The sequence below is a fragment of the Ursus maritimus genome, unplaced genomic scaffold (genome assembly GCF_017311325.1).
Source record: "Ursus maritimus isolate PB19 unplaced genomic scaffold, ASM1731132v1 scaffold_3, whole genome shotgun sequence".
Classification (NCBI taxonomy): domain Eukaryota; kingdom Metazoa; phylum Chordata; class Mammalia; order Carnivora; family Ursidae; genus Ursus; species Ursus maritimus.
The window spans coordinates 45,282,262-45,306,931 of record NW_024425563.1 but is presented as its reverse complement, the minus strand read 5'-3'; the positions used below and the strand labels follow the sequence as shown (position 1 = coordinate 45,306,931).

General features: G+C 41.0%; 1 protein-coding gene across 4 annotated transcripts in view; it reads left to right on the top strand.

Annotated features, from left to right (window-relative positions):
* PLEKHA8 (pleckstrin homology domain containing A8) overlaps positions 1 to 22,485 on the top strand; it is a 53,665-nt gene extending 31,180 nt beyond the window's left edge. The window contains exons 10-14 of one of the 4 annotated variants that reach the window (XR_005838545.1): positions 1,852 to 1,910; positions 2,294 to 2,383; positions 3,028 to 3,098; positions 12,445 to 12,506; positions 17,604 to 17,678. Coding sequence is in view for 2 of the 4 variants with exons in the window: in XM_040644130.1 (XP_040500064.1) it covers positions 1,852 to 1,910; positions 2,294 to 2,424; positions 3,028 to 3,098; positions 12,445 to 12,506; positions 17,604 to 17,801 (521 nt within the window). In the remaining 2 variants the exon portion in view is untranslated. Of the gene's footprint in view, positions 1 to 1,851; positions 1,911 to 2,293; positions 2,425 to 3,027; positions 3,099 to 12,444; positions 12,507 to 17,124 lie in introns of all 4 variants that reach the window. The other 3 variants (XR_005838546.1, XM_040644130.1, XM_040644131.1) reach the window with 3 other exon arrangements.
* The last annotated feature ends 2,185 nt before the right edge of the window (positions 22,486 to 24,670 follow it).

Below are 24,670 nucleotides of genomic sequence, written 5' to 3'. Positions count from 1 at the left end.
AAGTCTTCCAATTTTGTTGTTCTTTTTCAAGATTTTGGCAATTGTAGGTCCTTCATAGGTCCATATAAACTTTAGTTTTCCAATTTCTATTTAAAAACCTATTGGGATTTTGATTAAGATTTTATTGAATCAGTAAACCAATTAAGAGGAAGTTTACATCTTAAACAATTTTTAGTCTTCTAATCCTGGAGCATGCTATATCTCTCCGTTTATTTAGGTCTTCTTTATTTTCACAATGTTTTGTATAGTTTTTAGTGTAGAGGTTGAAGTAGGAAGATGTTAGGGTTCGAAGCCGACGGCCAAGAAAGAATTCTTGAGAGGTCTTTGGTGCAAAAAGGTGGTTTTATTAAAGCACAGGGACCGAACCAGTGGGCAGAAAGAGCTGCCCTGGGGTCATGAGGAGTGGCCCATTATAGACTTTCAAGTTGGAAGGGGGTTAGGGATAGCTTAAGTGTCTAAGGAATTTTGGAAGCAAGAATTCCAGGACCTTTCAGTGCATGAAATCTCATTCAGAAACACGTAATTGTTGAGTTTTACACTCAAGATGAAAAGTATAGTCCAGCTGTGAGAAAGGTTCTAGCTGTTGTCGGGAAAAGGTCATTTATTACCGTCTAATAAAACCTTAGTCATGAGACCCTTCAGATGTGTATCGGTGGGCAATATGCTTGGGGGATGATTACCAACACGCTTCTTGGGGGTTAGAGATAAAGGAAGTTTCCAAAGGAATTTTTATATGTTAAAGTAGACTTACAGGATCCTGGGGAGGGGGGTGGTTCCGGCTAGGATTGCCTTTTGCCCTTAGCAAAGTATTAACATTGAGGCAGTTGAGTCCCTAGAGGAATGTCACTCCGCCTTGTTTCAAGGATTTGTCAGTGGGCTCTAGGTAGTAAGGAAATGAATAATTTTTCTTCTGCCTTTGTTTCCCACATTAGAGGTCTTACACATTTTTTGTTAGGAATACATTTTAAAATTTTATGATTCTTGATGCTATTGTAAAGAGTATTTTTCCAATTGTTTGTTGGTAACATACGGATACAACTGACTTTTGTGTTTGAGTAGTTTTTTATAATCATGAATGAGTTAATTTTATAAAATACATTTTCAGCATTTATTGAAATTGTGGGTTTTTTCCTGTAGTTTTGTTAATATAATACATTACATTGTTTGAATGAATTTATATCTATTATCTTGCTGTTTGTTTCTACCATCTTACTGTTTATCTTCTATTTGTCCTATCTGTTCTTTGTTCCTTTTTTATTTCTTTCTTAAATTCTAGCCAATTAATCAATTATTTTTTACTCTATTTTATTTCCTGTTTTAGCTTGTTAGCTACCCATATTTGTTCCTGTCTCCACTCCCCTTTTTTTTCCCAATCAAGTATTTTTTAGAATTCCATTATTTTTTCTCTTCTGGCTTTTTAGCTATACCCATTTGGTATTTGTTTAGTTGTTCTTGTCCCACAGAAATATTTGAACCGTATATATGATTTTACATTTTCTAGCAGACACATTAAATAGTAAAACAAAACATAAAACTATTTTTTAAACTAATTTCAATAATATATTTTATATAACCTAGTATATCCAACATATTATTTCAATATGTAATCAATATAAAGGAATCGTTAATGAGATATTTTGTATTCTTTTTTTGATACTGAGTCTTTGAAATCTAGTATGTATTTTGTGATGACTGTCTTAGAAGCCTTTGAAACTTATGTTTGGAAAATGATTTAAAAACAAAAAATAAAAGTTTTGGGGAGAAAAACATGCTAAATTTTTTGTTACTATAAAAATATTGGCCACTTAAGAAAATTGCTTTTTCAAAGATGTTTTCAATCTTTTCTTCTAGACAAACTTGGCCCTACGGTGTTTGCTCCTGTTAAAATGGATCTTGTTGGAAATATTAAGGTGAATATACTAGCATGTCTCTATGGAGACCATATATGTGGAGGGAGTAGTGCATGAAATCTCTTTCCAAACACGTGATTGTTGAGTTTTATACCCAAAATGAAAAGTATAGGCCAGCTGTGAGAAAGGTTCTGAGGCAGAAAAAAATACTTTAAAAACAGTATTTTAAAGCCTTGAGACTATTTAATTTTAGCTTAAGCCTCATAAAAGTGCTCAAACAAGAACACATTACCTTGAAAATGTAAAAAAGAAGATAATAGAGGCTTAATTTATTTTGATTTCCTAAAGACCTGCTTGACAAGCTTATCAGTCTCAGTACTATACTGATTTACTTGATAGCTTTAGCATTTTTAAGTTAGATTGTTTCCCTGCTTTTCCTGCAGAAAGTAAACCAGAAGTATATAACCAACAAGGAAGAGTTCACCACCCTCCAGAAGATAGTGCTGCATGAAGTGGAGGCCGATGTAGCCCAGGTTAGGAACTCAGCTACAGAAGCCCTCTTGTGGCTGAAGAGGTGAGGCAGCTGGGATGGGGCAGCAGTTGAAATCCGACTCAGCTGAAATGCTACCAGCAAAAAGTGTTATGCAAAGACTACTTCTGAGTGGAGGAGCTAACCCAGTAGCCTTTTCTAGAAGGCCTGATGAACAGAACACCAACTCTTTTTTTTCCTCCCTTCTGATGAACAGTGGTAATATTAACAGTATATATAAGATAGGAATCTTAAAGGATGGTAGAGTTGACTGGTTCTCTTTAAGTCAGTGGATCACAAACCAGTAGCATCCAAATCACCTGAGGGGCTTTCTTCAGAACACAGATTGCCCCACTCCAGACTCAGACTTTCTGACTCAGTAAGTCTGGAGTGGGGGCCCAGAAACAGCATTTCCAAAAAGTTCCCACTGGTCCTTGGACCACTTTTTGGAAACCACTGTTTAGGTAGATCAGATGAGAAGGGCCTAGAGTAAACTAAAAGGAAATGACAGGGAAGAAAGTCAGAAAGGACTGCCATGTGATTTGACCTGTTTGTTGCTATATAAGACACTGATGTCTGCCATTTCTTTATACCCATTCAGTATAAGTAAACTTTGAAAATAATATTTCTTCCTCTTTTTTGTTTTAGAGGTCTCAAATTTTTGAAGGGATTTTTGACAGAAGTGAAAAATGGAGAAAAGGATATCCAGACAGCCTTGAGTAGGTATCCTTTATGCTTTGATCGTTCCATTGAATAGGATGTGGAATGGAGACCCCTAGAGGAGGAGACAGGGTATAGGGGGAAATTTCTGCTTCTCCAGAGTTGATTTTGTTTCTTTTCTAGTTCATGATTGTTTGTTTCCTACATTCTCTGTTAGAAAAACATGAGATGGTGACTTCGTAATGTAGATCTAACTTATTAAAAATCAGTATATCTTAAAGAAGAGCTAAATTAATGGAGAGCCATCTCTTAATAGGAAAGCCTGATATTTTTAAGAAGTGAGTTCTTCCTAAATTAATCTTCAAATACAGTGCAGTTCTCCAAAATCAGTATCCCAAGAGAAGCTAGTTTTAGAGACCATAACAGGGAGGGTTTGGGGAACCCTGGGAATTTGCTCTGGAGTGAGACAAAGGGTAGGTCATCATTGTCATCATCTTGTACTCCTCAGATGCCTCGTGTTTGTAGTGGTAGAGCTGAGACCAGGATGAAGGCCTTGGTCAAAGGTCATCCTGTATCTCCAGCATCTTATAATGCAGGGGCTGGAACCTTGTAAGGTACTTAGTAAACACTGGGTGGGTGGGTAGATAGGTGGATCTATCAAATCAGTTTTGGAAAACATTAACTTGGGAGCATCCTCGTAAGTGCTCTTGACAGAGTGGCTGAACTCTCACTCTTCACCTAAGAGAAATTCTCCCAGCGTGGGCCTTGAGGCTTGGGGGCAGGGGAGTGGATATTGAAATTCCATATTACTTTGAAGCCCTATATTATTGTGATGTAGAGAAGCACATGGTCAAGCTCTAAGTAGCCATGATTATAAATAATGAAGTGAATGAATTAGATGCTTCTGTTGTGGAAGTATTCACTGCAGCATTTCCTTGCTATCAGAAGTGAGCTCTTCCTTCTGTTAATCTTCCCTCTAGGCCATGAATCCTGAGGGATTCTGCCCCATGTAACTTTCTCAGGCCTTCCTATCTAGCAACTTGCTGATATTCTGTGAAACAATAAAAACTTTTTTCTGTAACACTCTATAAGAATTTAGACAACCTAATCCTTACATCAATCCATTTATGCAGGTTAAGTAGCCAAAATTCAGAGAGATTAAAATACATGCTAAGGGCACAAAAGATCTGAACCAGAGTCACTTTGGAGTGAGTGTCAAAACTCCTCATTTCGGGGCACCTGGGTGGCTCAGTCGGGTAAGTGTCTGCCTTCAGCTCAGGTCATGATCCCAAGGTCCTAGGATTGAGCCCCACATCAGACTCTCTGCCTAGAGGGGAGCCTTCTTCTCCCTCTCCCTCTGCCTGCCGCCCAGCCTGCTTGCCTGCTTATGTTTTCATGTGCTCCCTCTCTCTCTGTCAAATAAATAAATAGAATCTTAAAAAAAAAAAAAAAGTCTTCATTTCTCCCACAAAATGTCTTCTCCACCATCCCTGGGCTACCTGTATTTTTTGGGCTTCTCGTGAAATTCTCATGAATTTCTAGGACAGTCTTTTGTGTTCTCCCCACGTGTCCTGATTTCAGTACTAAAAGTATTTTCACTGTAACTATTCATGCCCCCTAATCAGCATCATGGAACTTTATGACTTGTGGACTGATGAAGATCATGGGCTCTCTGGATTCCACCACTTGATAACATTGTGTCATTAGGCAATTTACTTACCCTTTCTGTTTCCCGGTTTCCTCATCTATAAAATGGGAATGATGATACCATTTCCCTAAAACCGTTGTTGTAAAGATTAAATAGGTTCATGCACATAAAAAGATCAGTAAAGTGGTACATAATAAATACTTAGTAGAGGTTAACTTCTCTTGTTTATGTTTTCATCATCATGACATAAGAAGTTGATAACTTTTCAGAAAATGGGGCTTATCTGTCCCAAATCAGAAATGAGAAGTTTACAAAGCTCTGGTGCCAAGCCAGAAATTTCTCTCCATATACACTTCTTAGCGTGGAAATTTCCCACAGGGAGGAAGACTCCTCTACTGCAGGAAGTCCAGAAGCTATGGGATTCAGCAGTGTGCCTGCTAGGCTCCAGCCATCACATGATGCTCTTGCTTTGCTATGGCTGTCTGTGTGACGGAGCAGGCGACTGCTGACCTCATTCGCCCCTCCACTGGTGTGGGGGCAGGATAGACCCCAGCTGCTTCTTGAACACTCAGGGAAAAAGAAAAGCTTGGCCCCTGGAGGGCGGGAGGAAGTTGAGGATATCCCCTTTCTGCCGTACCTCTGCCCCCATTCTGTCTTTTTTTTTTTTTTGCTTTCTGTGTCCTTGATTTGGAGTCTGGACCTTCCTGAAGAGAGAGGAGACTAGAAGGCGAAATACTGCTTCAAAATCCGAATAAGTGCCATCAGTCTCAGCTCTTCCTTTCCTCTCTCCCCCTTCAGCACTGTTTTCAATGGGAGGGAAGCGAGGGCTGTAAACTTGAGATTTTCATCCTGATATGCAGGATTATTTCAGAAGTTTTCATGATTTAAATCCTAGTTTTGCTTGTCGGGGTCCCTAGTTTGCTGCCGCTGTTCAGTGTGAAGAGAAGTTCTAACCACCCACCGTCCCCTCCAGTTGTAGACACAACAAGCTCTGTGCAAACAAATACAGCTTTATAAGAAGTGCTTACACATTAACTACTTAGAACCCATAGGCTCCTTGACGCGGATTTCTCTGGCTCAAAGCTTCTCTTCTCATTTTGAAATCATAGCCTTTATAAGTAGAACTGATAACTTGTCTGAAATGAGGGAGTTTAGGAATGTAGATAAAAGAAAGGGTTTATGCCTATATTTATATAGGCAAATTAGCTTGCATGTTTTAAGTTCTAAAATTGAATTTGAATTATTGTAATAGCAGCTACTGTTTATAGAGCACCCAGTGTAGGAATGACACTAGGTTCTTGAGAAACATTTCATTTAATCTTCCAAATACTCTTTTTTGACAGTGAGTAAACTGAGGTCTAGAGAGGATAAATACCTTCCCAGAGGTCTCAAATCTAAAACAGTGGTTCTCAAAATGGTACAAGGGGAGCATCTTCATTACCTGCAAACTTACTAGCAATGGAGGCTGCCAGGCCCTACCCAGCACCTGCTGATAAAAACTCCCTGGGGATGGGTCACAGCAATCCATGTTAACAAGTCCTTCAGGTGATTCTAATCCATGTCAAAGTTTGGGACCCACTCAGTAGAGCTAGGATATTGAAGCCAACCTGTCACTAGGCTACATTTTGATTATTTGGGAATTTTGATTGCTTCTGAGTGATTAATGAATAAAATGAAATAAAAGCACTGAAATCAGTGCCATAGCATCAGTTAATTTTGCCTCCTTTTCATGGTAATTAGCTAGTTCTCCAGTAATAAAATTTTTCCTAACTTAGAAACAGTAAGATAATAGGGGTAAACTAAGGATAAACCTTGACTGGCACTCCCAAATTTAAGAACACTGCTTAAGAAAGGTTTTGAGGTAAATGTTCATAAAACTTACATAATCTTAGTGGCCTTGAAAATGAGAGGTGATATTTAAAAAATCCTAAATGACACAATGGAAACCTTGACATCTATTAACTCTCTGGAGAATATATGTATAGTCATTGTATTGCTGAAGTTCTGTGACCTAGAATGAGTTCCCAGGATCTGGAAAGAGGCCTTAGGCTTTATACTGCTCCCTTTTGCATTTGAACCATCACTTGGATTTCCTATCATGATGGTCAGAGTGGACAGTTCTGGGTGGGCTCATATCAAGAGCTGCTGTGAACCCTTCAATGTCCTATGGCATTCTCTAGAGTTCATTCTAAGGGAAGAGTTAGGTCCACAGGCAGGTACGTTGAATGGTCTCCCGTATAGCTGAGCCCCTCCACTCTCTTTTCCAAAAAGAGCTTTTGGAAAGCCTCCTTGTAAGTAGAAGGCAGAAAAGTTGCCCTGGCATTTTATGCACCATTATGCTAAGTGTTACACACTCTGCACTGTCCCCTCAGCGGGACAGCATATTGCCGCATCCCTCACCTCAGAATGATTCCATGAATGTCAGGTACACGCTCACCCAACCAAGATCTTTAGCACAGAATGGGAAAATTTGTAGTAAGATGCTCAGTTATGTATTTAATATAAAAGGCTTTCCCGGACAAGGAGGGCTCTGTGAGAGAGCTAAAGTCAGAACTCATGACTTGATACTTTAAATCAAATCATAACTTGACTAGTTATTCTGAAAATACTGTGGAAGAGGAATCAAGTCAAGCCCTCTCCCAAACTGCTCCCAGCATGTGCATTTCTTGAATGGCCGCCTTGGCTTATAATACATGTTTTTGTCTTGATAATGCATAAAGTTAACAAAGAGTATCTCTGGGTACTTGTTTCACTTCTGTCCGTTGGTTATTGATTTAGCTTTTGATACAATTCATTTTGCCTGAAGCTTAGTCATTATTAAAGAATTCAGTACTTTCCTAGTTAGCTCAGTTTTTTTGTTGTTTATTTTTTTGTTTTATTATAGATATTTCAGGCATTTAACAAATATTTACCACTTGACCAAATACATAAAACAGTTCAATACTGCACCCATGTACCACCCCTTGGCCCCGTTATTCCTTCCATTATCCAGAGAAGATCTTCATCCTGAATTTGCTATTTATTATTATGTAATCCATGTTTTCATACTTTTACTCTATATATCTTTAAATAGTATCTAGGGTTGTACTGCATATTTTAAACTCATATACTTGGTGTCACGTTATATACATTATTTTTCACTCAGTATTATTTTTCAGATTTATTCACTCTCAAACCTCTCCTGGTTCCTAATTTTTGCCAAGGACTGACTGCATAGTTCATTACAGAGCTGAGGTGATTATGATCTCCTAAACTCAGTGAATGATTGAGTCTACCTTTCCCAGCTCTGCTTATCTACTTCTGAAGCTCTCTCTTAAAACTTAGATTTGCATTTCTCCTTTGTCTTCTCTACATCCCAAAGTAACTTGACAAAGTCTTACCAGTTACAGATGACAATAGAGAAACACTGTCATATATGCAGTTCCTGGACAGAACAGTTACCTACCAACAGTAATGGAAAAGTTGTTCTCTCTCACATGCTGTAACAGGTTTAAGCATAATCAGTCTCTAAATACCTCAGCAAATTTCTGGGGTGCCTGGCTGGCTCAGTCAGTGGAGTGTGCAACTCTTGATCTCAGGGTTGTAGGTTCAAGCCCCACATTGGGTGTAGAGACTACTTAAACATAAAATCTTTTAATACATACATACATACGTACATACCTCAGCACATTTCTGAGTTACCAGTAAAGAAATCATATTTATTTTGTTTCCATAAACAGTATAAGGTTCTAATTCTTGCTGGAAAAGGGATATTTTTCATTTTTGTTATTTTCTTTCACAAAGAGTAAACATTAGTTTTTTAGAATGGTTTAATGGGACAAGAATACTCCCAAGTTCTCATTGTTTTTAGCTTTCTTACCTTGGCCAAGTCACCATCTCTCAGGGTCTTCTGTTTCTTCTTTTGTAAAAGGAAAAGAATTGGGGAAGGTGATTGTCAAGACTTCCTACTTAGAAATTTGGATTTAGCTCTGAGGAACTGACACATCTCAAAGATCTGGGAGAAGGGGCTCATTTATGTCTTTCAGAGGCCAAAAATACTTCCAGATTATAGAACACGCATTATGATAATGAATGGATATTACGGTGAAGATTAATGTATTTCATTATCTAATCTTCTCTAGGTAACCAAAATAGGTCATGCTTAGACTGCATTTTATTTTAATGCAGCCTCGTGTAGCAGGGATATTTGCAGCCCTTAGAAGCCAGCTAAGGACTTTTGGCAAGTGTGTGTGTGTGTGTGTGTGTGTGTGTGTGTGTGTTCTTTAATGAGTTTTCTCTCATTTGCTGGTTTTAAATTCTAAGTGTGGTTTTCCTGGACCTGGGTCAGGACCCAGCCCAAATTCTCTGATCGATTCCTTCTTCTATTAGACTTGCTGGCCCACATTTTGCACCGTGGCAGACTCTTCCCTGGCAAGGTACAGGCCCAGCAAGGAACAGCTGCCTCCTCTAGGAAGGCCAGGCAGGAGGACACAGATGCTGCACTCCGCCTTCCTTAGACCAGACCGCCCACATTATCGGGACTCACAGCACCCTTATTTTCCTGCTCTCCTAGAAGGTGCATGGATGGAGAAGGGTGTCTGGGCTTTTTTGAAAGGTTGACTTAAATAGCAACGTGTAGGAAAAGCATAGAGTCCCTGAGGTTGAAGTAACACTGGATCCAGAGCCTTTGTAAACAGGCAGAGTGTCCAGCCAGGAGCGCTTTTGTGCTGAAGACTGAAGGACCATGACAGCTGCATTTGCGCCATACCATCAAGAAATGTAAATCTCACCTTGTTACTTCCCTACCACAGTTCCCAATCAGAATAGTCATGACTGTTAGAAGATCATAATACAATCTGTGTAGGAAAAAAACTCTAGGAGAATATACCCCGAGAATGCCCACCGTGGTTATCTCTCGGAGGCATGATTATAGATTTCTTTGGTTCCCTCCTTTTTGTGTTTTCCTTATTTTCAACAATGAGCATGCATTACTTGTGGAATTAGAAAAAAACAGTTAAATGTTATATTTTTTAGAAGTGCCACTGGGCCTCCAGTGGGAATTTCAGAATCCTTGGCTTGGCATATAAAGGTCCTCACCATTTGGCCCCAGCCCCAGCCATCTTCAGCCCCAGCGAACTACTCCCCTTTGCACAGCATGCCCCTATCTCTCACAGCTCCTTGGTCCTTCTGGCCACAGCCCCAGCCACCACCCTTCTCTCTGCCCTACCCAGCATTAGAGACTTCGTTGTCCACATGTCCGCAGGCTGGGTTCGTTTCTGTCTTCTTTTTATTCCTATGCACATCTTTATTGTATACACATCTGTACTCCAGCAATTGTCAGTTTACATAATACCACTTGGTTAAATGGCTGCTCTCATAAGCCCAGGAACTTCCTGAGGGCAGCGGGCTGACTGATTTTAAATCACACAAGGATCTCCCCGACTTGCACAGTATGGGGTGTGTAGTAGACCCTCATTCCATTGTGGATGTCCGCCAGCAGATTTTGATGTCATTTAATTCCATCTGTTTATTTATAATGTCATTTAATACTTGGCCTGGATTAAGATACGAGAAATAAAGTATTCCCACTATCTTATCTCTGTGATTCACTTCAGGAGCAAGCACACATGGACCCGTACGGTATCCTGCCAGCCCAAATGGCTTCTGGGAAAGGATGGGTAGAAAGTTGATTGTCTTCCTGATTTACCTCAAAGGCTGTGCCTACTATTTTCTGCCTGTCTGCACTGTATACTTAGTGGGCCAGCAACCCTTTCTTCACTAAGGTCTTAACCGCCTGCAGTGTCCCTGATACCATCTGTCCCCTTGGAGAATCAGATAGATTTCAGGGGTGGCTTACGTTGAAGACTTATATCTGTGAGCACACCCTAAGTCTGTTCAGACAGTTCTCCTAAGAAAAAAATTCAGTTGAATCTTGACTTCTTCAGGCTGTTTGTAAGAGTCTTCTCCATACTTGAACTTATTGGGTGCTGGCATTTCCACCTGTTTCTAAAACCTTAGATAACCAGAGAAATCTGTAACATTTCAAATGTATAGTCTTCTTTTATATAAAATACAAATGGTATTTTATGCGAAGTTGAATTATGTACAGTTGATAGTGGGGTATGCTGGCATTTCCACCTGTTTCTAAAACCTTAGATAACCAGAGAAATCTGTAACATTTCAAATGTATAGTCTTCTTTTATATAAAATACAAATGGTATTTTATGCGAAGTTGAATTATGTACAGTTGATAGTGGGGTATGCTAAAGCCTCATCCAAATTTTAAAAAGAAAAGTTGACAAGAATTACATTTTCAAAGCTAGAGGGCCTGAGTGAATTGTGAAATGTGGTTCAGCTACAGCCACGTGGCCAGTAAAATGCAGGTCCCTGACATCCTTTGGCGGTATTCTGTGAGCCACACAGTTGTTAACTGCATGAACTTGTGGCTGCGGGTCTCATGTCTGCTTTTCTGTTATCTTAACATCTGCTCTTGTTATAATTTGAAATATTTCTATATCCTATTATAATGTCACTTAAGCATTGATTAAATGGTGGCAGCACTTGTACTGGTGCTGAAACTAGCACATGAAAATACTTAAGTTTGGAATAAGGTTTTTGGTTTTGTTTTTTTTAAGATTTTATTTATTTGGGGAGGGGGAGAGCACAAGCAGGGGAGCAGCAGGCAGACAAGAGGGAGAAGCAGGCTCCCTGCTGAGCAGGGAGCCCAACGTGGGGCTTGATCCCAGGACCCTGAGATCATGACCTGAGCCGAAGGCAGACGCTTAACTGAGCCACCCAGGCACCCCCAGAATAAAGTTTAGATGTGATAAAGCATGATGAAGAAGGTCAGATGACCCCCGTGATACCCTGTGCTATTATTTAGGAATGAGCACTCTGTAAACACTGGAAATGCCGCTTAGAAATGAAATGGAGCGTTGATACAAGTGCACAGTGGTGATACAGATCTGTGCCTCCGGAGAATGCGTTTCTTCCTATGGAAAAATCAGTTTTGAATTTTGCATGTGTTGTTCAAAGCCTTCGGGAACATATCCCTTGCATAAAATGCAATTATTCTTGAGATTTTTTGGTAATTAAAATTATTATATGCCAGTTTTTAAATCTCATTTTAAAAACACATTGGCACAAAAATCATAGGTTTGTATCTTTAAAGTCTAGAATATGAATGACTTTCATTAATCGGTCTCACCAAGTACTTTATAACTAGCTTAGTACCTTCAAGCGATTCTTTCCATAGTAGTTTTAAAGGTTTCTCGGTTTAATACTGCATATCCAGGGTCATAGGGACATCTAGGACAAACATTTGACATCCCAAAATAAAATGTTAGAATTGAAAAGAGATTCAGCGATCAGGTTACAAAGAGGGAAACCAAGAGGACAGCTAAGGGACTGGCTCAGAATCACACAACATTCAGAGATCTGCATTTTTATATTCTTTTAGTGTATTTTTTCCCAGTATCCCCCTCCCCTTATTTCCTGATATGGGTGGGACTTTTCCCACTGTGGTAATAAACTGAAGTTCAGATACATTTACACAAGATAAAAGTGGAATTACCTGTTTTTCTTAAAAAAAAAAAAATCTCTGTAGACTTTTTCCCTACTCAAGACTTTGGGGGCACATAATCTTGTAATAAGACTTTCCTCGTTAGCTCATAATATCATTAGGATCATGCTACCATGTACTTGAGAAAGGAGGTGCTACAAAGAGCACATCAGATTCTGGTAAAATTGTGGTTCATGAAGTTTTTCTTCTTTTCAAGATAACGCGTATGGTAAAACATTACGGCAGCACCACGGCTGGGTGGTTCGAGGGGTTTTTGCGGTAAGTAATCCTCCTGCCTTCTACTGTTCTGATGGTCACAGCAAGATGTTTTGTTTGTTTCATGTGGGTGGCATTTCTGTTTGCCTTGTTTTCAAGAGTAAGAACACAGTGTTGCCTATTTAAGTCTGTAGGTCTTTGTTGTATGGAAATGTTGGCAATAAAGAATGTCTAGACTAGAAAAGACTGTTAGCATGTTTTCCCCATCCAGCTCCAGTGACCGTGTGGAGGTTTTGGTTGACTTTCTGATCAGTGCAGAGATAGGCAGGAAGCTGCCGAAAATTCACCGGTGATGGGAGACCAGTGGTGCTGTGGGGCTTATAGCTCCCTCTACTGCCCATGGTATTCAGTCCTGTTTTAATTCTCAGGTTTTAATTGATTTTTTCTGCTGCTCAAATTTTATCTTTGAATATTAACTAAATTGGGTGTGCCAGCAGCTAGGGCTTCTTAGAAACCTCTTCTTAATCAGTTTTTTTCATTGTTGGAGGTGTTTGTCTTCAGGTGTTTTGGCTCCTGTTACCCCGCTGCTCCTTCCTTCCCAGCATGTTGACCTAAGAACACGTCCCCGAGAATCATAGTGCGGGCACAAATCAATAAACCTGCTTTGTAAAACAGCAGGAGTAGGTGGCCCCTTTATGTCAGCAGTCATACTCTGTCATTCTCCCGTCATCTGAGGAGTGGGCAGCCTTGGGTACAACTGTGAAAAGGCAGAGCCTTTGTCGAGGTACACTAGCAAACACCACAGAATGTGAGTGTTCCGTAGAAGGTCCTAGGGTAGAAATAGTCCTGCACATGTCTTTCACTAATTTAAAGGCTAGGAGACATTATTTGCCTGTTTAGGTCGTGATTTATTAGGGGGTAGGTAGAGAAAGTGCGAAGAATTTAGAGTGGAAGAAATAAGTTTTAGTGAAACGAAATGTGTTTTGAAAGCGTGGAGATGACTAGCTCCATACCCCAGCACTCCCTGGAGTAGAAGCCCGAGCACTTGCCCTGCAGAGTGCTCCCACTTCCCTTCAGGACGTGTGTCGTAATCACCATGATAGCTGCCTGTGGCTGATGGACACCTTTGCGTACCAGGCCCAGTGCGAGGTACCTCCACATTCGTTATCTTAAGTAATCCTCAGGATGTGCTCTCCCTGTTCTATAAGTTCAGAACTGTTCACTCGAGTCCCACAGTGAAGCTGTGGCACAGCCTCGGTCTAACCAGCTCTGCTGTCGGCAGGTGTGCGCGTCCCCACATCGCCGCTCCCGGCAGTGGAGGCAGTGATGGAGAGGCTGCTGCTGAGAATTAGGCAGTGCAGGGGGGCCGTTCAGTGATCTCCCGGAGTAAACACTGATTGCTTGTAGGCGCCTGAAACCCAGCTCCCCTGGGGAGATGACAAAGCATAAAAACACTGAGTTGCCCTATTCGCAAGAAACATAAATGTGTTGTTGCAGTTGTTGCTGTGGTACGGGAAGTCAGAGTTTAATCTTGAGTAGTAATGATCTGAAAGATGTTGCCAACAAGAACGCAAGTGTAGCAGAAAATTTAATGTAACGTACCTAAGAGGACTTCTTAATTCATAGTGTTTTCCCCAGTATATAGTAATCTAGACTCATAAAAAAAAAATAGAAATCATGGAAGAATAGAAAGGGAAAAAATTAAAATGTTCATATTCTCACCATTCCATAATAACCACTTTTAACATTTTTGTGTTTTACCTTCTTAGCTTTTATTTTTATATATATTTACATATTCTTTTAATATTGTTCTATTTAATTTTATATATTTATCAAAATATATATCTCTTTATAGGTGTTTATATTTTTATATCTACATGTTACATGTGTAAAATTATTTTGTATACTTTGTATGTGTATGTAAATTTTTTGATAGTTAGCTTTTAGTATAATTTTTTATTATTTTACCCCCATTTAACAGATTCTATCATGGCCATTTTTAAATGTCAGAAGGGTCTTTGAAAATCATTATTTTTAGTGACTGTATAATATTTCCCTAGTATGGAGGTGCCATGATTTATTTGCCAGCCCTCTGTGTTGGAAGTTTAAGCTGTTTCTGAGTCTTTTGTTAAAAATACAACAGCATTCGTTTACATGCATTTTTGACTAAAACTCTTTTATTCCCTAAAAATAGGTTCCTAGAAATGGGATTGTTTTGTCTAATACCAAGAACTATCAGAACTTAGAATTTTGAGCACTTACCGTGCACCAGCTGTTGTTTTAAGTGCTTTACATACACTTAGTAATCTCATAATTGCGAAGTATGTTCTCTTCCTTTCCCTATGATAAACAAAGAAACCTGAGACACAAGAGGTGAGGTAATACACCCAAAGTTAGAGAGGAAGAACATTCTGAAGGCTCTTGATATTATTACCAATAATTTTTAATAGTTGTTGGTTTTTAAGAAAATAGATTACGTTGAGTGTTTGCCGACAGCCGTATCCACGGAAGAGCTAGATTGGCCCTTCCAGGTTCTCTCCTATTATTCTGCAAGTCGTCCCTACTGTAGAAAGTGTACTGTTTCCCAGTGTGCTAAGTGATCGGCAGGGGGCAGAGTCATTAACTGCTCTTAGTTGCTCAGGGAAACATCTTTTATACTCCAGGAATTTGAGTCATTTACCAGCCAAATAAATAGTGAACTTTTACCTTCAAGCAGGTGTAATTCACAGGACGGAAGCCCGGTCCAGGCTCTGCCTCCAGCGTGCATCCTAACCATTTGTCATTTGACGTTTTTGGTTTCCTCCTCAGTTGAGTTCAATCACTGGTTCCCAGGTAGACTTGACTGCATCACAGTCCCCTGGGAACCTTGAGAAATACACTCTCGAGAATCTTTTCACATATTGTACCTAAATACACATTCGGAGGGCTTGATTTTTTTTTTTAATCAAAAAGTCCAAAAAGGTTATAACAAAAAGTAGCGGTCCCTGCCTTCTGTCCAAGCCTTCCCAGACTCACTCCAAAGAGGCTGTACTTTCAACTACTGTGACTGTTTCTTTCAGTACCTCCATAATCCCAAAAATGTTTGCTGTTCTTTTTGACCTCATCAATTTTAGTCATTAATGTTGACTTCCTGTTATGATTAGAATTTAGCTTTCTTTAGACCTCACTATTACTACCTCCCTTCCCCTGCTTCCACCTTCGCAATATAATTATATCACAAGTTAACATGATGAAGATGAGCCAAAATTCTGTGGGGGTTTTTTTTCTTATACAAGTTTTTTATTTTCCCCTGCATTATCAAATCTCTCAAATCACCATCATTCTGAACCCATAGATGTATCATGTTATCTGTGTTGGTTTGTTTTTTTTTTTTCTTGGAGCCTTACTTCCAGAACTTTCTAAACTCAATGCCAATCTTAATTAGCTGTTCAGCCCTGTTGTACTGGTATGCCCTAGGACTCTTCTTCACAAGTTTTCCTGTGCTGAATCCCCATCTCACACTAACTTCCCTGGTTCTGTTACTTCCTATTTCTTGATCTAATCCCTTGTTTTAGTGTTGTCTTCTAGTAGCTTCCTAAAAATGGTACAAGGGAGCTAAACTTCTGAGTTCCTGCATGCCTGAAAATGTCTTTATTCTGCCCTTCTTTTCTAGAGTGTTGCTTTAGTTTGTGTAGAATTCTAGATTAATAACAATTTTCTCTCAGAAATTTGAAGGCATCCCTGTGTTGTCCTTTAGCTTCCACTGTTACTACTGTAGAATTGAATGACATTCTAATTCCTGTTCCATTGTATATAAACTGCCCCCACCCCGTTCTGGATGCTTCTAGGATCTTTTTCCCCACATTCTAAAATTTGATGATATTCTCCTTTTAGTCTTTATCATTCATTATGCTGAGTACTGGGTAGGTCTTTAAGTCTGAAGACTCATATCTTTCTGTTCTAGGAGATTTTCTCACATTATTTTTTAGTTAATTGCCTTCCCTTCATTCTCTGCCCTCTCCCATGTACTTCTACCATCATTTGAGTATCTGGTACATGTCAGAAAGTGGGCTAAATATGTCATACGTATTCCATTAATCTTTCAAATAAGGAAAGTGATACCAGTCCTCTTCTACAGATGAGGAAATGGAGGTTCTAAGAGGTTGATTAAGCACCTTGCTTAAATTTCTCAAGCTAACATGTGAAAGATTTGAGATTCAAGGTTAGGTCTCCTTCACCCAAGCCTGTGCTTTAACCACTGCGTGATCATTCCAGTCACTCTACAGTTGCAAAAGGGGGAGGGGTGGCTTGATTCTCAAAGACTTTTAAAGAATAGGGAAGCTCAAGAAAGAATGTAGAGTAATTAATTCAAGTTTCCAGAGTCCCCAGAGCTGTCAGCAGAGCCAGTCCAGTGGATACCAGACAGCAGATTTTGGCAAGCTTAGGGAAGAGCTGGCCTACAAAGGGAAGAAAGCTATCCGGAGCCATCAGGGAAGTGGTATGTTTGGCAACATGGTTGAAAAACACACAGAGTGGCTCTTAAATTCAGACCCTGGCCCTGACACTCATTAGTATATAATGTTCATCTGTAAAACAGGGATAGCAACTGCACAAGATTCTTACCCATATTAACTGGTATAAAATATGTTAAAGCATCAGTGCACAAAGCAAAAAAACAAATGTGAGCTCCCTTTCCTTTTAGAAAATATTCAAGGGTGCAGAGGAAATATTATCAATGGGGGAGAAAGAGATATAGGCAAAGAACCCCACATGGAGATGAGACACAAATGAGTGAGGTGCCCTGGAAGGCTGGCCACATGGGAACAAGACTGTGGGAGCAACATGCACGCAGGCGGATTCTGAGGATGCAAAGGGAATAGTCTGGATCACACTGTGCACGAGGAGGGAGCTTTTCTCAAACTCGTTTCTCCCAGCACTCCCTGATTTGTTGGCATCGATGATCCTCAAGATGGCCCAAGGACATACTTGCTTCTTCCAGCCTTAAAATTTGTTGTGTTGGTGTTTGAATGCATGGATTGGAAGGGTATGTTCCTGCCGTTTTGTTCTGCTCATCTCTGTGTATTTGTGTGAGGGTGTGCGCGCATGTGCACTCGTGCATAAGAGGACGACGGGCAGCAGCAAGAGACGTGATGCAGATTCTCACGGGCAGTTCTTTTGCAGTTAGCTCTGAGGGCAGCTCCATCCTATGAAGATTTTGTCGCCGCATTAACCATAAAGGAAGGCGACCACCAGAAAGCAGCTTTCAGTGTTGGAATGCAGAGGGACCTCAGCCTTTACCTCCCTGCCATGGAAAAGCAGCTGGCGATACTGGACACTTTGTACGAGGTCCACGGGCTGGAGTCGGACGAGGTGGTATGACGTCTGCAGGACTGCGCCGCCTCCTAACTTCAGGGAATCAAGTCTGCTAAAGTGTTTTGTTGCCCTGCTTAATTTCCAACAGCAGCTTCAACCCTCTCCAGCCCCTTCCTTGGGGGGATGGAGAGAAGGAGGCAAAGCCTAGTGCTTTTATATATAATTTTTTTAAATGCATATGTCTTTTGTGTGTTTAAAAATCAAGGTGCTATATATATTTCAGTTCAAAGGGCCTCCTGGAAACCAAATCATAGCTGTTATATTAGAATTGAACAGCAAGTTATAAGAGCAGATTTAACAAATGAATTTGTCGGTATTGTGTTTTGTTTTTACCTTTTAGTTTTAATGGTCCTCCCAAACCCAAACTGAAAATGAGCAAATTCTGTATCAAGGACCATAACACATAGCCAGTGTTTTAGTCAACTTAGACTAAAAATTTGGGGGAAGCTAAGTCCCTTTGTTGAAGCTATTGAAATGTAGAGTCTGGTATTCCTAGACAGTCAGAGAATCCTCTTCTCCATGGCTCTGTAGGCAAGAGATTGTGTCGTCCAGGTGTTCGGGGCATTGGTGTGGGCGTGTCAGTGTGGAAGGAGGAAGACACAAGGAGTGCCATCCCTGTTTATGTGTGGGGAGACTATGGCTCCTAAGGGATGAGTGGTGTGCCCTAACCCCAAGCTGGAGGACAGTATGGCAGCGACACAACATGTCATCCAAGATGACCCCACACTTTGCCCACACTTTGCCAGCATGCTTCCCTATGCGTCATCTGAATTGGACATTACGATGAAACTGTGACATCCAGGGTATTATCCATTTCAAAAGCAAGGTTGAAAGGTTGAGGGATTTGCTCACAGTCACACAGCCTCTAATTAGAGGATGCAGGTCATTGCAAAGTGTGATCTGGACCACCTCTGCATCCAAGTCACATGGAGTGCGTCTTCAAAAAACGCATTCCCAGGCCTTACCAGGACCTGCAAAACCAGAATAGTGGGGGTGGGACTTAGGAATCTGCATTTGAATCAACTTTACAGGTGATTCTTCTGCACCCAGGGTTGAAGAACCATAAGATTAAATTCTAGTTTAAATTCTAGTTTACAGGCCTCTCCATCTTCTGCATGAACTAAATGATAGGTCCCTTTTTTCCCAACGTGAAAGAGGTTTTCATTGAAATAAAGCATCGACGGGAGAGCGAGAAGTGGAGCAAGTTTACTCACCGTTTTCTTGATTGAACCGGCCTCAGCGCCCAGCCAGCAGGCTTTGGCGTTGCATTCAGGGAGCACGGTTCTGAATGTGCAATCTGATCGATCTTGGTATAATCGCCAGTAGTGCAAAGCAAGCCAAATACAGCTGCTTATCAATCTCAAAAGCTTTGGGACTGTGTCCGAATTTAAAGGTGGGATTTAAACTTGCATCAAGCAACCCTGGGTAGGCATTCTCCTGAAAAGTGTGTGATGCCAGGAGTCTCTGGTAGGCCAAGCTGCCACGGGTGGGTGTGAGCGGGAAGTATTGTGGCTTCCCCATGAGGGGCTGCTTCCTTCTAGTAGCTGGAAGAGAAGTTCCAGCAGGAGCTAGTGCCCCAGAGTAGAAGGTGAGTTCCTTCAAAGGGCACAGGCGAACGCTACCTGAACAGCCCCAGACGATACTTTCCTAGGGCAAAGGGAACCCTCTCTGTAGGCAGAGGTTGATGTAGAGAGGAGTTTTGATTTTGTCTGTTGTTTGTCCTTAACCAAGTTGAGATTTATTTAGTCAGGTTAATGAAGCAGGTACTCCACTCACTAAGGACTTCTGGAAAATGCTTAAACTTAGAAAAACAAATGTTTTAAGGCTGGGGGAAAAGGTGCTAAAATAGTATTGATTCTTTTGTATTTTAGCACTTGCTGTTGGCAACTGCCGAGGGGGGGTGTGTCACTTTCCCTACTCCCACGAGTAGCTGGTGTGGCTCTCCTCTGGCTAGTGTGACTATGATGGCAGAACTAGAGGATAATTCAGACTTCCTGCCCTTAACATAGCCTAAAAGGGAAAAAGAAAAAAAACAGCCAGTCTTTGCTTGAACCTTGAATGAGGATACTTTGGGCATTGTGCTATTGGGAGACTGTAAGTATCCGTCCTGAGCATGCTGCTGCCTGCCCCCTGTCACCTCAGGTGAGCTCGTGGGGGCTCTTGGAGAAGGGGCGGGCACACCGACAACACCGTAGATTGGCCATCGAGGCTCCGGATACACTCAGAAAGAAAGCTGCTCAGCATGGCCCTTTCACATTTATTTAGGTACTGCCTTGGTTTATAGAATGCTGTTTTCTGGGGAAGAAGGGTTTAATATTATCTAGGACCCTTGGGGACCCAGGTCAGGATAGCTTGAATAACTTGAATAGGTTATATTTTGTACTCCTCCTTTCCCACCCCTGTAGAAAGGGGGTAAGGTTATTGATAGTGATTGTCCTCACTGGAGCATGTTCGGTTTGCCTGACATGTATAAAGCTTGGAGGGTCCTAAAAAAAGCTTAGATTACGTGATATACTAGGTGATAAATTTAACTTGGCCCAAAGTTTGGCACAGCCAGAGCTTCGTCCTGGATCTATGGAGTTAGCTTCTCGTTCAAGTACTAATCTGCAGGTACCGCCTAAGATGGGAACAAAGAGAAAAGATAGTTAAGACCTTTTCTACGTAATCCTCCCAGATTTCTGGGACATCGCAGCTTTCTTCCCCCAGACAGTGAGAGGAGATGAAAACACTAGTGTGCTTGTTGACAGAGGAACCACCTTGCTCTCATTGCTCAAAACATTTTTAGGAGTCCTTTTTTAGAGTAACCTTTGGAGAGATCCTGAAGAATAAGGCAATTTGTCTTCAAGGTATTAATAGAAGCTAGTAAGTAACATTTGGATAATCCTTTACAAAGTGCTTGCAAACGCATAATTTCATCATGTGTGCCCTTCGTCCCACAGGAGAAGCCAGACTTGACACGTAGGAGGGATCGATGTGTATTTGTCCAACGGAACAAAATCCTTTCACTGGCAGTTTTTTTTGTCCTTTGAAAGTAAATTTGATTCATTATAGCTAATCCTGGTGAAAAATGTTAAGTTGGAGGGATACCTTTTGGGGGCAAAACCAACTTACGACTATGAGGTGGAGATGATTTTCTTGTCAGCTCTTGATCGGCTCTGCAGGAAGTTCTAGAAGCAGGGCTCTCAGGATGTGGAGCCTCTCAGTCCCCAGGGAATGGACTTTGAAAGGCAGTGTTAATTAGGATGTGTAAGTAGTGGCTTGAGGCACCTCGTCATCACTATTTGCATGTCATTCCGAACATAAAGCTTCCTCAAATGCCAGTTTGCACACAAAGGGATATCTGAACTCCAGAGCTCGGGCCTCACTGCTTCCCCCTCCTGTTTTCTCTCACGAAAAATTGCCAGCAGAAACCCTCTGAGCACCAAATCCATCCCCCTTTCAGCTGTTCTGTCCCCATGCCTCAGCAGCGCCCCTGAGCACGGATGTGGAGCACCTGGTACAGACCTCGCCTAGCGGGAGGTGTCCAGTCAGTGCGAATTCTGTTCCCCTCCTGGACTTCAGGAGCTTCTCTAAAGACCCCCGTTCCCATCTGTAAAGCAGGTGTGCGCCGTGTGCAGAAAGTGACCTCTCCTCCAAGGCGCGCTGCTGGAAAAGCATGCGGGCTTTGCTTCTTGGTTCTTAATTGGGTATATGTATATTTCCCCAAAGTTGATGCTTTCAACTTTGTATTTTCAGAACAGTGCTTTTAATTAAGAAAAATATGTGGTAGGAGCCAGTAAATACACTTTTCTTTATTAAATTTGAAGTAAGGGCGCTGAGGTAAGAGGCATCGTATTAAGGAGACTTAATCTGGTGATGAAAGTCATAGATGTGAAGAAACATCCTTTAAAGCAGGAGAAAGAGGGTCATGAGCAGCATAAGATGATGTGACGCAACTTTCTGAAAGACTATTTTTATGGTTTTTTTCTACTTAAATGACTACATCCCACAAGAAGTTGGGTACTTAGTGGTGCATTTCTGAATCATTGATTAAAATCAGTTGCTTCTGGTTTTAGTCCTAGGTTTTACAACTCTTCAGCCTCCCTATTCTGATGTTTTGTGGCTTTTTTTAAGGTAAACTACCAACCTTCTTTACATTTTTAGATTTAGGTTTTGTAAGTAAAGTATCTTTGAAGCCATTGTTCTGTTAGCTGAGTTGATGTGTTTGGTCTTAGAGGGCCTGACTTCAGATGCTCCTTGTGGTCCGGACAGTCTGTACACCAGCGCCAGCGTGTGCAGTCAGCCTGCGTCCCCATGAGGTGTATAGAGAGGGCTTTATTTAGAAATACGTTCTGCTTCTGGATGTCCCTTTGTAACCTGCAGTTGCTTACTCAGGGCTTTCATAATAACGACTTAAAAAAAATACTCAGTAGCTGTCTAATGGTATTTAGGACTGCTTATCAGTTAAAGGTTGTTAGGGATCCATTCAACAATTCCACGAACATACTGTTCACTAGACCCTCTCTGTAAACGCTCCCGGTCCCCACCCCGTCGCAGCCAGTAGTCGTGTGTACAGAGGCCATTTGCATGATTTCTCGTTGCACTGCTGCACTAAGGCACTCCAGGGCATGATTCAGTGATCAGTGGCGGTACAGTTGATGCATGCATTAATCTCTCCTCCACTGTTTTTATATAGCCTTTCATTAAAAGGCAAAAAACATACCACTACTCTGTAATGCAAAAGTTTGCGAGATTTTTGGTTACCCTTTTTAATCACTCCTCTTTCAGAGTGAACAGATGTTTTCAGCTAAGCTATGTGAGAACACGAGAAAGAGAGCCTGCTTGTTTTAAGCACCATTCTTTCTATTACATAGATTTTAAAGTGTGGTCAGTATTTCCTCCCTGTACTTTATAAACAGCAACCACCCTGGGGTGGCTGGCACCCCTTGCAGAACGGATGGGGTCACAGACTCCTGTGTATGTGTCTCTCCATAGGTGTGTGTGGAGTCAGGGATGACAAGAAGGGTGATAGAAGTATTCTGTTGCTTCCCAGAAGGCTAATGAGCCAGTGTCATGGCATGTTTGATGTCTGAGTCCCCAGTGTCATGGCAGTTTCACTAGGATGTCAGTAAACAGCCCAACTACCTCACGTGAAATTGGCTGTGGACAATCTGTGTCAGATGAGACATGCATTTAAGGTTGACTTAATCTCGTTAGTAGATTGGACAAAATGATGTCTCTATAAAGAAGAAAAACATTAGACCAGATGCCAAAGGCTACAATGTACATAGATTTCCTCGGATTAATTTTGTAAGTCATGTTGAATTCCAGCCCCAGTATTCTTACCTTGAGTGTTTGTGGTCTCATAGATCCGTGCACTTTGAATACCTGTCACATGCAGTCTTGTGTTAACTGTCCTTGTCCTAAAGCGTTTTTGAATGAGCAGTATAATGACAGTAGAAAGCAAGTGTCAAGTAGTTTGTTGGTTTGTTCATTTTAATGGGCCTTTACTTAGAATATAATGTGTTGGAGCCATTGGGGACCAACCAGTGAATGAGAATTTCATGTTTAGTTTTCATGTAAAACTCTGTCCAAGTTCTTTCTCTATATCTTGTGGGGAGGGTTTTACTTTTTTTGCAAAAATGTTTGAAAACATCTGTCAGATTTTATATTCGTTAGTTATAATAAACTTATTTTTAAAGTATTTTATCAAGTGCTTCTCTTAAAGATGTTTGTGTGCATTTCTGCTTAATCGAATAGCCAATAATAAGTATCATTTGTGGAACACATAGTCTTTGCCAGCCATCATTGTAAGCCCTTTACAATATTAACACATTTAATCATCCTCGTTCTGTAAGGCCAGTACTATTGGTTATCCTCAAATCACAGATGAGAACACTGAGGTGCAGACTGAGGGAAGACCCTGACCTAAGACCCCACAGCTGTTAAGGAGGAGAGCCAGGCTACAAATTCAAGCAGCCTAGATCCAAAATCTATATAAAACCGGTTAAAATCAGGCACCTGGATGGCTCAGTTGGTTAAGCATCTGACTCTTGGCTTCAGCTCAGGTTGTGATCTCAGGATTGTGGATCAAGCCCCATGTCAGGCTCCATGCAGTGGGAGTGCTTGGGTATTCTCTCCTTCTGCCTCTTCCCCCACTTGTGCTCTCTCTGTCTTTCTCTCTAACTCAAATAAATAAATAAGTCTTAAAAAAAAAAAAAAAGCTGGTTAAAACCTAAACAAAAATTAATTTTGAAGCACCAAAAGACCTCTGTAATGGCATTGCCCTGCGTGTTCCTAGCGTTCTAGAAAGACTAGCTCCTTTCACGGTGACTTTGTTCTTTGGCCTGGTTTAATTCTGTTTTCAGGGAAACCACAAACGCTGAAGAGAAAGATGAGTTTGCTATTGCATAATATTGGAGTGACTTTGTGATTAACAAGTTTACATTCAATAGTTGATATTTTTTGGCCTAAATCACTCGATGCCAAGGTAGGGTTAAACCTGTTGGCTTTCCTCTCTCGTACATTTGTTGGTGGATGTTAAGATACCTGCAGATAGATCTGCATGGCTGTATAAATGGGAGTGCCTGTCCATACCTGAAGTCAGTCTATGAGCTCTGCTTATTCTAAGTGATAGGCATGTCCCCCACAGAATCCTAGGAGCCTTTTTGTACTGGCTTTGTTCTTAGAAATCTTAAACGTCCGTACTGCCAGAGAGGGCCATGTGAGGACCAGCTATCTCTCGTGCCTTCACCACACCCTCCAGGAGCAGTGCAGTCAGAGAGGAGTTGTGTGAAGAGTCGGGTTTTGTCCCTCAGCTCCACCCTCTGGAGTACTTGGGAGCCATGAAAAGATCAGCTTCCTGGAGGATGAACCAAGGTGTGTTGAAAAAGAGA